This window comes from Belonocnema kinseyi, chromosome 3 (assembly GCF_010883055.1).
Source record: "Belonocnema kinseyi isolate 2016_QV_RU_SX_M_011 chromosome 3, B_treatae_v1, whole genome shotgun sequence".
NCBI classification, from domain to species: domain Eukaryota; kingdom Metazoa; phylum Arthropoda; class Insecta; order Hymenoptera; family Cynipidae; genus Belonocnema; species Belonocnema kinseyi.
The window spans coordinates 122,384,214-122,401,679 of NC_046659.1; the positions used below are offsets into that span (position 1 = coordinate 122,384,214).

General features: G+C 29.5%; 2 protein-coding genes across 2 annotated transcripts in view; one reads left to right on the top strand and one right to left on the bottom strand.

The window, feature by feature from the left end:
- The window catches only part of LOC117170391 (somatomedin-B and thrombospondin type-1 domain-containing protein-like), a 151,287-nt gene that overhangs the window by 50,699 nt on the left and 83,122 nt on the right, over positions 1-17,466 (bottom strand). The window contains exon 2 of the mRNA XM_033357159.1: positions 9,083-9,277. Coding sequence (XP_033213050.1) covers positions 9,083-9,277 — 195 coding nt within the window. The remainder of the gene's footprint in view (positions 1-9,082; positions 9,278-17,466) is intronic.
- Positions 13,581-14,700, top strand: LOC117170392. Its single transcript, XM_033357160.1, has 2 exons — positions 13,581-13,789; positions 14,341-14,700. Exons 1-2 carry the CDS (start codon positions 13,720-13,722, stop codon positions 14,568-14,570), a joined length of 300 nt encoding a protein of 99 aa, XP_033213051.1. The 5' UTR covers positions 13,581-13,719; the 3' UTR covers positions 14,571-14,700.

A 17,466-nucleotide genomic window follows, 5' to 3' on the forward strand; every position in this document is an offset into this window, starting at 1 on the left:
CAGCCTTGGAGGAGATTATGTTGAGAAATAAAAAAAAAAAATTCTTAAAAACGTTGTTTTTCTTGGTCAGGCCGGAAACTTATCAATCCACCCTCGTACTTGGCGTGATGTAATATCCAAATGTTAGGTTAGTGAAAACCTACTATATGACATTCAAACCACCAAAGCCGGGATGTACAAACTAAGTCGTGACCGTCTGCATTGAAATTGATGCCTGGTCGTTCGAACGAATTTCCACTAGATTTTCCGCAGAAGTTTAAACGTATTTTAGATATCTAATCTTGCATTGGCCCGTGTCATACATGAAAGATAAGGTAAATACAATTGTATAATAAAAACAGAATTTTGTTTTTCGCGATGAGTAGGGATGTAAATTTGCATGAAACTTTAGCCTGATGAAAAGTTTCATGAAACATTGGGAGTTTCGTGAAACATTGCAATGTTTCAAATATAGTGGCAGGAACATTCAAACTGATAAGATAAAAGCCTATTAGGTATTTTCACTTCAATAAACAGCTAACTTCACTTCGTAGATTGCTGAGGGGAAAATAAGGGACCAAATGTATGGGATTCAGTTCATTTTTGCCCTATTTTGCTAACTTCTTCGTAAAAGGTATTTTTTTCTATATAATGTAGTTAAAAGATAGTTTTTATTTTTTAATTACTATTTAATAAAATAATAAAATAATAATATTAATGATGATCAATTACAAATATATTACAGAAATAAAGTTTTGTTACATTCATTTGATCCATTTTTCCTCCTCAGCTTTTAACAAAGTAAAGTTAGCTGATGGTTGAAGTGAAAATACCTAATTGAGGCTTTCATATCCCAACGTTTTCCTGCCGGCTGATTTGATTTATTTTTCCGGTTTGTACTGTGGACCAATAATGCCAATGTTGGCACCCTGAGCTACTGCGCTTGCATTAGGGCTGACCGATTACTGGCCGCACTTGGCGCGCGATTCAAAATTACATTAAAAAACAATTCTAGTAACTTAAGTAAATGATTATTAAAATATCAACAAGGATATATACAAATTGTGTAACTTTCGTTTCAGGCAAAAACAAATACAACACATATATTAATTACAGTTTATGTTCAGTGAATTCCAAAGACCAAATTATATTTTACAAACAATTTAATTTAAAAAGAAATTTTTTAAAAAAGTGATTGAAAATAATTATTTGTAAGTTTTTAATATTTTGTATGTATTTTTCTAGGAATTAATATAATTATATAACCTATAAATACATAAATTATCACGACTGCATTGTAGTTATGCTTTCTTTTTTTTTACTTCAAGCGTCGTTTTGTCACGTCTCAATAGAAAAGAACAATCTGAAATTTTGTTTTAGAATTATTCAAATATTTTCCCTATTATATTCTGCAATTAGCTTCTATATATCAAGTTGCTGAAATATCATATGGTATTTAAAAAAATGTATCTATTAACAAATATTTTGAGAAATATTAGTCAGTCTTTCAAATTCAATGAAAATAAACTGTTATTCATCAAATGTATGTGTTATAAATTTTTTTCTTGTCTGTAATCAAAAGTTACACAATTTGTATACATTCTTGTGTATATTTTAATAATTATTTATTTAAATTAAAAGAATTGTTTTTCAATGTAATTTGGAATCGCGCTTCAAAGGGTAGACAAACAGCACTCAGCCATAACGCACGCATGAATGAAAATTATTATCATTTTATTATTGCATTAAATAGTCCCTAAAAAAGAAAAACTATTTTTCAATTGCACTTATACAGAAAAATTACTTTCTACGAAGATATTAGAAAAATAGAGCAAAAATTAACTGATTCCCATGCATTTGGTGAATTGTTATCCCCTCAGTATTCAACGAAGTGAAGTGAGCTAGTGATTGGAGTGAAAATGACTAACCTAACTTTTGGAAGTTGCATGAGGAAGTTATAATTTTATTCTAAGTGACTGGTACGCCCTATTGAATCAAAGAAATTAGAAAATTAGGTAAATATTGTTTCAATTGGTTTCCTTATTAACAATTATTTAGGCTGATATCGCAAAGCAAATAGTTGCTTTGACAGGTATTCAGGTGGCTGACAGCGCGGTTCAGAACTCCACAACTCTACATGAGCCAAAATTCAGTCTCCAAATGATACTTTCCCCTAGATGCCCACATGGACACCTACGTCCAGAAGAATACATTTGAGACCTGAAAACTCTCAAATGATCATTGGGAGCCCAATGAAATTAAAGCTGCAACAAATTTAACACCAGCGTTTTTCTGTGAAGTCCAAAGTGGGTTTATGCCAGTAAGGTCATGGACGGATCAAATAGTTAGGTTGAGGCAAATCACAGAAAAAATTTGAGAGTAGGAAGAAAAGTTTTCTATGCATTTGTTGACCTAGCGAAAGCTTATGACAAGATAGATAGAAGTAAACTTTGGGAAGTCCTGAAAGAGTACGGAGTCAATGGATGGCTCCTACAACCTATAAAAACAATATATACGGGCAGCAAAGCAAGTGTAAGGATAAATGGGAATTTGAGTGACTGTTTCGCTATTATTCAAGGAGTTAGACAAGAATGCGTTATGTCTTCATGGTTTTTTATATTATTTATGGACAAGTGTTTAAGAATGGCTCTTTTCGAAGAAAAGGGTGTGGATCTCGAAACAGTAAGGGTACGTGGGTTAGCATTTGCAAATGATAAGATTGTTATGGCAGAATCCATCGAAGACTTGCAAAGAATGTTGAATAAACTGAATTCAAGCATGAATAGCATGGGCCTCAAAATTAACGCAAATAAAACAAAAACTATGGTGTTTGAACGAAAGAGTGAGAAAACACTATGCAATATTGTATTAAATGATGAGAGAATTGAAACATTTGATAAGTTCGTGTACCTTGGTAGCTTATTTACCAGGTAGAGCAGATCCCCTTATCAGCAGTAAAAATATATCAAATAAAGCTAAAATGGCAATACATAACTCTATATTTGTACCGACTGTACTATACGGTAGCGAAACATGGACCTATCAAGAAAAAGATAAGAGTAAAGTTAATGCAATTGGCATGAGATTTTTGCGCATGATATGCGGGGAAACTCTGATGAACAAAGTGAGTAGCGAAATAATTCTCAAAGAATGTGGTGCAGAAGAGACGCTAGTAGACACATGACAAAGAAATCGGTTAAAATGGTTCGGGCATGTTGAGAGAATGCCAAATGAACGACTAACGAAACAAGTGTATCAAGGTAAGGTAAATGGCAACGTACCCACAGGCAGACCGCGGAAAGAATGGTTAGATTGTGTGAATGAGATCCTAGTTATAAGAGACATAACAAGCCACAGAAGCACGAGAGCCTGCATGAAAAAGCGCGTGGGCATAAAAGAAACTAGAGTAGTATATCAGGACAGAAAAATATGGCGACAAATAGTTAATAAAAAAGAGTGCCAGTAGAGTGAATGACGCCTGCAACAAAGGACCTTGGATACTTGGGTGATTGCTAGAGAGATTGATCAGCAACCTGGGTCGGAGCAGTGTTACAGAACGAAAGTGTTATTTAAATAAATATCACGAGAATTCTAGATCAATCTACAAATTTTATATCCCTCCCTCACATTACTCCATCCCCCCCCCCCCCCCCCCCCCCCCCCCCCCCCCCGATTGAGTCACACCTATCTCGAAAGGGAATTGACTTAATGGTGTAATAATAATAATAATAATAATAATAATAATAAAAGCCTCGGTGGCTCAGTTGGTTAGACACTCGGACTTCACCTCAGAGGTCCGGGGTTCGATCCCTGAGGCGGTACCTCTAGAAATTTTTCAATGTACCTCTACCGAGGTTCTGGTGGTTCGGAACCCACTTTAAGATGTAGATCCCCTCATCGTGTACTTGACTGCAACCCAGTCCGTCAATGATGGGGTAAAACCAGGATTTGTCCAATATGTCTGGGAAGACTGCTCTCATCAGATCACTTGATTGCATTATAAACATGCGTCCGTGACTGATGATATATACCGGGGCAGCCCTGTGCAAAAATGATCAAGTAAAAATCCATCTCTAACCAAAAATGCCTTTGACATGTTGGGCAGTATAAGCCTGTGACAACATTTCAACACAGAAATGTTTTTTTTTTATAATAATAATAATAAAAACTAAAGACCCCTTGCCCCACCTCCCTTCCCCTCCCCTGCACACCCTCATTTAAAAATCATTTTCTCCACTTACCATTATTTTCTCTGAATCCCTGATTTTCCTTACCACATTTCCCCTCAACCCACTCCCTTATTTCCCCTACTTCACAGCCCCTCATTTCATGGACTTCATCTACTTTTCTCCCCCTCATTTCTCCTCACTATACTTCCTCAAACTTTCTTATTCCTGACCTATTCCCTCACTTTACCTACTTCCCCTCCTCTAATTTTTCCAGATTTATTCTTCACATTCCCGCATTTCTCCTCACTTCCACATCACTCACTTCTCCTACTTTCCTCTAATAATTTCCCCTCGCTTCCCAATACTTCCCCACTTAGTAAAAGAGTATAATTTCCATGAAACCCTTAAAACATTAAAAATTACATCATTTTAATATATAAAAATGATCAATTAATTAATTTTTTATTATTTAAAAATTAAGAATTTGAAATTGAGAATCATTAAAAGCCCAGAATTTTCAATTATAAATCTTGCGAAAGAAATTCTTTAACATTATAGAACTTTTAATTCTAAATCTTTAAATATAAAGTTTTTAATTCGAAAAATTAACAATTAAAAGATATGCAAGTTTTAAATTTTACAATTTAAAATTCTGGAATTTTTATAATTGACATTCGAAATTTCTTTATTGTGAAAGATTTATAATAGAACACTTTTCATTTTTAATCGTCAAAATTATTCAAATTAAAAAAATTTGATTGACAAATTTTTTTAATTAAAGAGTTTTTGATTTTAATCTTCAAAATTAATGTGCAGAATTCCTGAAAATAAAACCAAGAATCCAACGACCAAATTTGGACAATTACCAGAAAATATTCCTGTCAGGTTCGTAGCCAGAAATTAGGTTTGGGGAGTGGGGCCAAAACGTAGTTATAATTTAGATTTTTTTACATCTATAGGAAAATTTTAAAATTCGCGGAATTTCGGGAGGAGGGGTGCCGGGCCCTTCGGGCCTTACGGCTGGCCACGGCCCTGGTTCCTTTTGAAATTTGATAAAAACAAATAAAGACAAGCACTTTTTTCCTCTGAAAAAGAAAAGAAAAGAATTTTTCTCCTTGGACAAACAAATAGAAAAGAGGAGAGAAAAGTGAGAAGGCAAACAAACCAAATCCCCTTTCTTCTCTTTTTTTCTTTCGATCTTCTTTTTTTTATTATCGTCAAATCACAATAAAAAAAACATTTGTAGAAAATAAACACCAACATTTCGGCACTCATACATCAACCTTATCGAGGCAAACAAAAAAAAATAAACAAAAAATAAAAAATACTCAGCAGGCCTGCTAGAATATTTTTATCCAGTGAGAAGGGGATTTAGTTGGGTAACTTTTCATTTTTCTTTCCTCTTTTTTATTTTTTTCAAGGAGGAAAATTCTTTTCTTTTCTTTTTAAGAGGAAAAAGGTGTTTTTCTTTATTTGTTGTTTTCAAATTTCAATAGAACATTTTCTGGTGGTTGTCCGAATTTGGTCGATGGATTCTTGGTTTTATTTTTAGGAATTCTGCACATTAATTTGATTATTAGACGTTAGATAGGATTTTAAATTTGATTTTAATCTCATTTAAATTTCTTTAATTTTGACTTCAAAATTAAGCTATTAAAAAGAAAAATTTTAATCGCATCTTTCTAAATAATAACGACCTTGAGAAATTCAAAAATATTTAATTGAAAACCTTAAAAATTGAAGAAATTTTAATGGCAAATCGTCAAAATAACGAATTTCCAATTTTAAATCTTAAAATTAAACGACAAAAAATGAACGACAAAAATTGCATACTATGTAAATATAAATATTTAAAATTGATTGATTTTCAATTTTATGTTTTCAATATTGAATATTTCTGAATTATAACTCTTTAAAAAGTGTAGAACTTTCATTGGTAAATCTTTAAAATTGTAGAGTTTTTAATTTTGAAAATCTACGTATACAAGTTTTAAGTTTGCCATTTTAACCGTCAAGATTGAGCTATTCCAACAAAAAATTAATTGTATCATTCTGAATCCTGACACACTAAAAATGAAAAAATCTTAAAAATTCAAAAAATTTTAATCAGATAATATTAAAATTAAAAATTTTCAACTTATTGTCAATCTATTTTAATTCTACATTGTCTAAATAATTAAAGAAATGTCAGTAGCAACTCTTCCAAATGCTAAATCTTTTAACTGTAAAACTCCACATTAAAGAATTTTTAATGTTGAAACTTTATAATAAAAAAACTATGCAAGTTGTAAGTATAACAATTAAAAATGATGTAATTTCAATGTCTTACTCAAATAGCTTAAAACTTTTTAGCACGATTTCAATCCTAATGAACGCTAATAAAACGTAATAAAAGTTGATTGTGCAATATTCTCAAATCTTTGATCAAATCACTTAAAATTATATTTTTAACCAAAACGTAGAAGATCAACATTTTTTACTAAAGACTTTAGACATGTTTATTTGCATTTCAATCTGTTGTAAAATTTAGAAAAGTAGATCACCCAATTTTTGCTGAAAAAAAATTAGATTTTATGCTTTCACGATGATTCATTTTGATAAAAAGAGATATTTCGGGTTTCACTCGTGTAAAAAACTACGAATTGTTTGCCGTAGTTTTTTACACGAGTGAAACCCGAAATATCTCTTTTTATGAAAAAAAATTCTTGATTTCAAACGAAATATCTGAATCAAAGAAAAATATTCATTTACTCTGAGTCAAAGAAAAGTTTCTTTCAATTAAAGAAAATACAATTAAAAAAATATCATTTGCAAACTATTGAGACGAATTTTTAACAAAAGAGTAAAAGTTCCAACAAAAAATTAATTTTCAACCAAATAGTTAAATTTTCTACAAAAAAAAACGAATTTGAAACAAAATATAAATTTTTCAACCAAAGAAATAAATTTGCAGCTAAAACTATGAAAACTCAATTAAACAACTGCATTTTCAACGAAATAGTTAAATTCTTTAACAAAAAAGTCGAATTTTCAAAAAAAAGCTAAACCCTTTACACAAATATTTTACTAAAAGTGATGAATATTTTAACTACAAATTTTAAAGCCAAAAATATAAATTTCCAACCAAATCTTTTGATATTTTTGAACCAACTAGTTGAATTTTTAACAAAATACAAGAATTTGTAACCAAAATAGATGCATTCTCGACGAAAAATATAATAGTTGATATTGTTTCTACTGAAAAATATTTCAGCTTGAAATAAAAACCAGTTGATTTCAACCAAAAAAGAATTAATTTTTAACAAAATAGCGGAATCAAAACAAATCAAAAGAGATCAATTTTGAAAAGAAGAAAGTGAAGTTTGATCCACGAAAGACGACATTTCTCCATCAAATTTTTGAATTTTGAGCCAAATGGACGAATTTTTAGAAAAACCTTTGCATTTTCAAGGCAAAAAGATTAATTTTCAACATAAAAGTTACTTTTCAATTAAATAGTTAGACTTTATCCCAAAAGAGTTTAATTTTTAAAGAAATGCATTAATTTTTAACGAAATACATGAATTTTCAACCAAGCAGTTAAATTTTTCATCCAAAATAGATTTATTCTACATGAAAAATATTACAGTGATTATTTCAACCAAAAAATACGACTTTAAAACAAAATTCCTGATTCCTCAACCAAGTCGGATTATTTTTCTATTTCCACTAAATTGTTGATTTTTAAGGTCAAAAAGACGATTTTTTTACAAAACAGTTGTATTTTCAAATAAAAAAAATGGCAAAAAAAAGTTACTTTTACGTTAAATTCACCAAAACCGCGTTTTAGTAACCCGAGTTGGCTGGCCCCACGCAGTTTCTCAGGGGGCGAGAGCGGTTGCGACTATCGCCTCGGAAGGGCCACAGTGCACGAATACTCAGTCGAGGGTATTGCGCAATATTATACATTTCAATTGCCAACAGTTCAGGCAGCCGAGACTGTTTACGATTCGATTTCCCCGATTTAGTGACAAGGTCAAAACGAGGCAGCCCTCGACATTATTACTAAGCCATGAGTATGGTGTAGTTGAACTTTCTACAAAAATAGTTTAATTTTTGACGAAATACATGAACTGTAAACCAACTAGTTGAATTTTCATCAAAAATTGATGAATTCTCAACGAAAAATATAATCGTTGATATAATTTCAACAAAAATTAATTCTCGTTTGAAGTCAATCACGGTTTAATTTAACCAAAAAACGCCTTTTCAAGAAAAAAGCTCAATCTTGAACCAAAAGAGATGAATTTTCTACCAATAACTGACCCATAAATCTTTTTTAATAGAAGATATAAAAACACAAAGTAATTTAAAAGTAACTAAAGTTAAGCTTACAAGTTACTTAAAAATTCGTAGGTAACTTACGTTACAAGTCACTTTTTAAAATACACTGGGACTTGAAATTTGGGCGTCCGAGTTTATGTCCTTCCGAGAAATATTGCCACAGCGGTTTAGAGCTGAGAGTTGAGCCCCTTGGGATCAAGAGGGGGTTGATCAACCATGCTTAACCGCCAGCAGCGTGGGCACAAAAGGGTAGTGCGCTGGTACTCAATCGCATGTATTGCGTAATATTAGGAAATGGTTCACATGCCATTGTTTCCGTATGGTCTGTCTGAATTTACGTCAAGGCCATTGCGATAAATGTCCAACACCCGTCATAATTCCAATTTCCACTGCAGTATCGTAATTTCCCTCAAAGTTACAAATAACGTAACCTTTTAGTAACTTAGTTACTTATAACAAGGTAATATACTAGTATTTATATTTATTAAAGTTATTATTCACATATAAAACCCGACAAAACTACAGGCAACTATTTAAGAATTGTACACTTAAACTATTTAATTTGTATCTATACCCCGAAAATAATTAAATTGGGTGGTAAAAGCTCTTACCTTTCAAGGCAAACTTGGGATTACGTGTATGACACTTAATTCCCTGGCAGCCACGGTGCTGCATTAGCTGTGGACAGTGTTTTCCTCCATTTTCCGCATTTCTCACCACCATCCTCGACCTGGATTGGCTACCGGGACCACATTCGCTATCACAAGTGGACCACGGACCCCAACCAGAGACCACGCAATCCAAAACTAAAAATAAAAATTATTTCATTCATTATTTTTAGGTAAAATATTTTCAATAATACATTAAAGAAAAAAAGGAAGGATCAAAATGTGTAAGAGAGACCGCCATAGAGTAGATAATGAACCTACAGTAGATAATCATTAATCAAAAATACTAATTTATTTAATTTAATTAATAACTAAGAAACTATAGGCGTTAGCAAATAAAAATTTGAAATAATTATTGTAACCCTCGAAGCACACACCTATTTTTTCGATCATGGAGCACACTGTGGGTCTGTGAGACCCTATGTACTTTTTCGCGGTCTACCATTTTAAAACTACTCATTCGCTCAACTTAAAAAAATTCTGAAATATTCCAAAAATATTATAGAAATAATTCGTGTTGTTTAACCCTTAAGTGCTAGAACCTCGAAATTTTCCGTTCCAACTAGGACGGATCGAGCAGACCCGATCAAACTTCAAACTGTAGTATCTCCGGTTTAAACAGACTTAGTGGTATGTATTTTTGTTTTCAAATTGAAGCCCAGAGTCTCGCAAAAATAAATATTGTAAAAATATATGGAAATTAATTGCGTAGAGTAAATATTTTGCAAAAAATAAGAAAACTTTTCGGAAAAACACATTGCTGAAAAAACTTCCGGGTGCCGTAACCCATTCTAGCACTTGAAAATTAAAAAAGATGTAATTATTCACACATTAAAAACCAATTTAAAAAGCCATTGTTTCGAGAAAAAAAATCTAAAAATTTGACGTATTTTCGAATTTTGATATTTCTGACTAAAGTTTGTGCCTTAAAAGATATTCCTGACAAACATCGATTTAAAGTTCTTAGTGACGCATAGTGTGTACGAGGGTTAGGTATATTTGTGCTTTTAATTAATAATTATCCACTGTATGTTTATTAGCCACTGTAGAGTGATCTCCCCTGTAATACATTTTTCTGAAAAACGACATGGCCGAAAAAAATAATTTTCAAAATTCCCTGACTTTTCTGTGATTTTTCCTGACATTTTTTCTATTTTCTTAGAATATTAATATTTAAAGACCAAAATTCTAATCTTTTAACATTTTTAATATAGAATCTTATATAAGTTGAAAAACATAATTTTTAATTTAAATTTATATATTTGTCTTCATCATAAAGGAAACTTTGTAGTCGTAACAATTGACTCGAGATAATTCGATTGACCTATAATAATAATAAATGTTATTACAGAGCAAGAAAGTTATAGTTAATGCAAGATGAGTTGATTGATCTACATGAATACATTTTATTGGAGAGTAAGAAAATTATGGTCGTGTATAATAATTAATAAATGGTTTTTTTATAGTTAAACTTTTTCATTAACATAATTCAAAATTGTTACAGAAACGGAATAGATTCCTTGATTAAAGACGAATCGATTGACTCAGGATATTAATACATTAATTGACCTATGTTCCTAATAAATATTATCAGAGAGCAAATAGTACAAGCAAATCGGTTTTCTATAGTTAAACTTTTTCATTAACATAACTCAAAATTGCTGCAGAAGCGAAACAGATTCCTCGATTAAAGACGAATTGGTTGACTTAGGATATTAATACATTAATTGACCTATAATATTAATAAGTTTTATCAGGGAGTAAGAAAGACATCATCATTTATACATATTTGTAGAAATATCCATTTTTCTAGTAAATATTTTCTCATCCGGATACTTCAAAATTAATGAAAGAATACAACAAATTCGTTGACTCCAAAGAGTCAATTGACCTATATCAATATATTTTATTCAAGAGTAAGGAAATAATGGTCATGCATGATAATTTAAAAATCGGTCTTTTTACATATAAGCTGTTTTCATTAACATAATTTTAAATTGTTGCAGAAACGAAACAGATTCGTTGATTAAAGACGAATTTTTTGGCTTAGGCTACGCATACATTAATTGGCCTATATTTATGCAAGAATAAAACAGATTCTTTGATTTGAGGCGAGTTGATTGACCTATAATATTAATATATTTTAGTGAAGAGTAAAAACAATTATGATCATGTATAATATTTTTTTTAAACAGTATTTTACTGTTAAACTTTTTTCATTAACAGAATTCAAAATTGTTACAAGAATGCAAAAATTCCTTGATTAGAGACAAATCGATTGGCCTATAATATTTAAAACATTGTATTAAGAAGCAAGGAAGTTATGAACCATTATATAATTTAAAAAATCGATTCTATTTTGCATTTTTATAACTTATTATTTTTTATAACTTATTATTCTTTATTCTAAAAAGGAGCTTTTCTCATTTAAAACCCCAGGTTATTTTCAAAAGACTGGAGGTACGCATTTAAGCAAAATAGCGAGTTTCTTTTTCCAAAAACAAAGAAATTGTGGGAAATCTATCACAAAAAACTGAAAGTCGACTTTCTAGACCACTCCACACAGAACTTGTATGAAATATGTACTTATAAAAGGCCAAGCATCAGGAGCAAATTCCAGAAAAATAAGAAAAAATAAGAACCATATATCGGATCCGATACACTTCCTCGCAGATGTATAGAATTCCTGACAAGACAATTAAGCTTCATCCTCCAACGATATTAAAGACGTAATTCTATCTGAAGCATTGAAAAATATCTTGAACCTTCCATAGCGTAGAAGAGTTCGACGACGGTTTCCTATACAATTTATTGTTTAATAAAAATCCCATGTCTGATAAAAATCGACTTTTTCCATTAAAATAATATACTCTATTTTTCAAGTAAATTCGGAAACAGCCCTTTTAAGAAAAAAACAAATTCTACAATTATGTATTTAGATCATTTTCAAATCTTCTGAAAATAACTTTAAACTTTGTTCTACAAGTCTTTCAAAATTAATAAATAAAAAATCTAAAAAGCTTAATTCTGAAAGACCTTAAGAATTTATAATGGTGCATTTGAAAAACTATTTTACAATTAATTTTTTTCGTTTATTTGCTTAAACACGAACTGAATTAATAGAACGATAAGTTTTTAAATTTAAAACCTAATGTTATACTTTTGGTTCAGAACTATTTAATCTTTCATTAAGATTTCATCTTTTTGGTTGAAAATTAAACTATTTTTAGACTTTTTGACTCAAAGCACGTTTTTTTAGATTGAAATAGTTTACTTAAATTGAACTGTATTATAGAGAAATTATCTTTTTGGCTTAAAGAGTTTAAAGAAAATTAATTTTTTGACTTGCAAACTTAACTATTTCATTTTTTCTGTAAACTGGTCGTTTTTAACTAAAAATTGCACTATTTGGTTAAATATAAACTTTTTTGAAGAAAACCCATCTTTTTAAATAAAAAATTCAACTGTTTTGTTCAAAGTTCATCTTTTTTGCGGGTTCAAATTTTATTATTTTGGTAGAAAATTCAACTATGTACTTGAAAAATCGTTTCCTTTTATTTCGAAATTAATTTTCTTGAATAAAAATTTAACAAATCCATTTTTCGATTAAAATTAAACATTTTTAATTGATACGTCAACTATTAATTTTTTTCGTTAAAAATGCAACTAATTGCTTGAAAGTTAATTTGATTTGTTAGAAACTTATTTTATTGGTTAAATATTGAACTGTTACGCTATAAATTCGTCTTTTTATTTAAAAATTTTTTTTTTTAACTGAGAATTTAATTATTCCATTTCTGGAGGAAAATTGGTAGTTTTTAGTTGGAAATTCAACTATTTGGTTTAAAATTGATGCCTTTTGTTTAAATTCATCTCTGAATTAGATAGAAAATTAAACTTATTGATTGGATTCATCTTTTTGGTTTGGAATTAGTTTTTTTGTTGAAAATCAATTTTTTGGCTTGAAAAATTAACTCTTCCATTTGTAGTTGGAAACTTATATTTTTTGGCAGAAAATCTAACTATTGGGTTAAAAATTCATATTTTTCGGATTTAAATTCAACTGATTTGTAAATAACTTGTCTTTTTGACTTGAAAATTCATCTCTTTTGGAACAAAAACCACTTTTTTATTTTAAAATAGACCATTTTGTTAAAAATATAATAAATTTCGACTTATAACCCTAAAAGTTTGATATTGAAATTCAATGTGGTATCTATGAATTGATTTTATTTAAAATAATAAATTTCTATATTTTTGTCTACTGTTTTGAGAGCAGTTTATGCGTTTATCCCATTTAATGGGAAAAATATTTTAAGTTAGAGACATGAATTATTAAATATTTTCAAATTAAAATCGTAATGTGTTTAGAAGCAGCATCAATTGAAAATTGTAAACTAACAAAACAAAAGTGTCACGCCTGTGCCAAATATGACTTTACATAAATTTGCCTTCGTGACACTTTGACACAAAACCTATAATCTCAGCAAATTTTCCTTACAACATGAAATTTCCAGCTTCCTAATAAATTTATAGTTTGCATCGTCGCGAGAATTTCGATAAATTCGTAATCGTCTGCTATGCCGCGAAAAGCAGGCCAGAAGAAAGCGCGAAATCCGCAAAAGTCTAAAAAAAATAAACGTGGCAAAGGTAAACAATCCTATAATTATTTCTCTACATTTTTGGTTGAAAATTTAACCAAATATTCAATTTTTGTATTCTTCTTAAATAAAAACTTAAGTAAATGATTTTCAATTCGAACTACTTTGTTAAAATTTAAATTTATTCGTTGAAGATCCATCTCTTTCATTACAAATTTTACAATTTTGCCGAAAATTAATTTTTTCCGGTTCATAATAGATTGTTTGAACTGCCAAATTAACTGTTGTATTTTTTGCTAAAAATTTATTGCTTTTAGTTCAAAATTCAACTAGAGCAATGGGAACAATCTTGCCCTGTTTATTAATATTTTTATTTGTGAATATGCCTTAATTACGTATATTGAAACCAAATGGACAATCATTAGAAGGTGGTGAAACATTGTACATATTAACTTAATTGATTAAAAATGAACTTTTTTCTTAAAATTTCATATTTTCGAGTTGAAATTTCAACCTAGTTTGTAGAAAAATTGTTTAAAATACTAAAGGTTGAACATGAGCTATATTTTTTAAAAATTGAAATTTGAATTGAATTTCCAGGCCAACAATATATTTTATCAGCAAGGGCACAAGCGGTGTTAAAAACCATTTTAGAAGACGTGATGGAAGAAACTCTTGAGGATGCGAAAAGAATAGCCGAGAAAGCAGGCAAAGGAAGAGTCTCTTTGGAGGAAGTGGAAAAAGCTCTCAAAAAGCTTTATAGTCGTTATTGCTCTCAATCTCCTCAATCGCAGGAAGATCTCTCAAAAATCAACCGTAAAAGTAAATAAGAAATATAAACAATTCCAATTCGTCCTTCCTAAACAATTAGATAATTAACTCAATGCTGTTTGAAAAAAATGCTTTTAAGCTTTAAAAGATCGCCTAGGCTTAATTAGAAACTTTTTCAAGTGTAATTGTGTGAATTAAACATTACTTCTTAATTATCTTCTTCTATTGCTTGGAGATTTATTTATTAAAAAAAAAATTATAAATAATCCTAAGATTTAATATTTAGAAAAAAAATGAACTTGGTTATTTTAATTTTTTAAATTATGAATAATTGTGATATATGTCAAATTTTTTGTGTAAAGGGGAGGGGATCAATGATTATTCTTGGCTGTCTTACATAGGGGGGGGGGGGGGTTACAAGGTTAAACTCATTTTAACGTAAGATTTTTTCAAATCTGCGAATCACTAAAAAATAAAAAATAAACCGATTTCATATTGTTATTGTTTTATTATTACATTAAATTTACCCGTTTTTCTATTTTTTCCGGTTACAGGCGAACGTAATTAATAGATCCCAATCATAAAATCCAACTGTTTTTCGTTTAAAATTTATTCCTTTTGGTTGAAAAGTCTACCGTTATATCCTTGGTTAGGAATTAATCTTTTGTAGTTTAAAATATTAAAATTAAAATCATATTAAACATATATTTAAATATTTAAATTAGATTCTTAAGAGTTTAACAATTTTGTTTGGAATTCATACTTCTTAGTTCAAAATTCCTCCGTTTAGGTTGCAAATTCAACAGTTTTATTGAAATTTTTTCTCTTTTTCAACTGAAAAGTTTCTTTTTAGTTGAAAATTGAAATATTTTATTGAAAATTCGTCTTTCTGGTTTACAGATTCACATATTTTTGTAGCAATTTCAAATTGTTTCATTTGTTTTTTATTTAAATAAGGATTGTTTGGTTGCAACCTTTGTTGAATATAATTTTTTTGTTAATAATTCACATTCTGAAGTTGAAAATTCGTCTGTTATGTTGAAAACGCTTCTTTCAGCTTAAAAATTCAAAAACTGCCTACAAAACAATTTTGTAGTATTATCAGAGAGATTATTTGATTCTTACTCGACTGCAATATATTGATTTGAAGATTCGTATTTTTTATTGATAAAACCTCTTTTGGTAGAATTTGCATTTTTATTTGTTTTTTGATTGAAATCAAAATCTTTTTAGTCGAAATATCAACTATTAAATTTTTTGTTGAAAATACATCTTTTTTGGGTAAAAATTCCACTATTTTTTTAATATTGATCTTTCTATTAAAATTTCACATTTTCGGGTAGAAAATCCAACTGTTTTATTAATTTACCGTTTATATTTTTTGCTAAAGAATACAGCAATTTGGTAGTAATTCAACTATTTGTTTGGCATTTTTTTATTGAATATTAATGTTTTCAATTTAACATTCCTCTTGTTTAGTTGAAAATTTAACTACTTTGTTGAACATCAACTTTTTTGTGAAAAATTCATATTCTGGGGTTGAAAATTTAACTGTTTTATTCAAACAATTCTTTTATTTAAATTATTTTCTTTCTAAAATGTAACGTTTCTTTTTATTTAAAAAATTCAACTACTTCTTTGAATTAGTTGCTTGAAAATTTGTGTTTTTTTTGCATTGAAAGTTAATTTTTCACCTGAATAGTTAATCTTTTTTAGTTAAGAATTAAACTAATTTGTTGAACATTATCTTCCTTGTTAAAAACTGCCATTATTGGGTGAAAAATTCAAGTTTTCTATATAAAATTCTTATTTTTGTCTCGACTTATCTTTTTGGTAACATTTTATTCAAGTTTTTGCAACAGTTTGGTTAAAAATAATATGTTTTGGTTGACGATTCATAATTTTAGTTAAAAACTCATCTCTTTCGTTACAAATCGAACCAATTTGTTGAAAAAAAATTATTTTTTTCTTTTTTCTTTTAGTTGAAGTTTAGTTTTTTAACTAAAACTTAAAAAATTGGATTTAAAATTAACTTTTTTCGTTAAAAATTTATATTTGCGGGTGGAAAACTTAACTGCTTTGTGCGGAATTCGACTTTCGGCTTCAAAAATAATTAATTTTGTTGAAAATTGAACAATTTACTTGAAAATTAATTCTTTGTTGAAAATTTATATTCGCGAGTTGAAAATGCAACTTTTGTGTAGAAAACTCTTCTCTTTAATTGAAAATTGAATTATTTCATTTAAAATTAACTTTTTTGTTTAAAATTCATAATTGTGTATTGCAAGTTTAACATTTTTAATTAAATTTTTGTCTTTATTTACTAAAAAATTCTCCTTGGTTCAAAATCCAACTCCTCTAATAGCACGGAACGTTCCGGGAAGCACCTAGAACGTTCCATGGGAACCTTTGCAACATTCCCCGAGCGTGTAAAATTTCCGCCGCTTGGGAACATTCCACTGGGACCTGAGGGGAACCTTCCATTATTGTTATTTTTAACAGCAATTATCTCGTGAACCATAAGAGATTACTAAAAATAAATGTCATTTTTTAATTTTGAGTAACACATATACTACATTGTAATATGGTATCCATATCATACACTGACATTAATTTTGACCTATGGGGCATTATTCCTCAACTGCCCCAACTCAAAAAGTCATGTTTTTCGATTGTCTCTAAATTCTGGGAATATGTTCGCCTACCCAACAGTAGTTAATCCACAAACTTATAGACCAGGATTACCAACCCTCCCCAAGTGAGGGGGGGTTGAATTTTCAACCCCAATGCCTGAAGGGTTAGTTTCAAACGCCTGTAACTTCCTTTCTAATTACGCGATTTAAATTTTTTATGAGGGTTTTGGGAAGTGCTTTTTACACGCTTTCATCCTATTTTATTATTTATAACAAAAAAAATTGTTTAAACAATTTTTTCAATAAATCAATTGTTTATTTA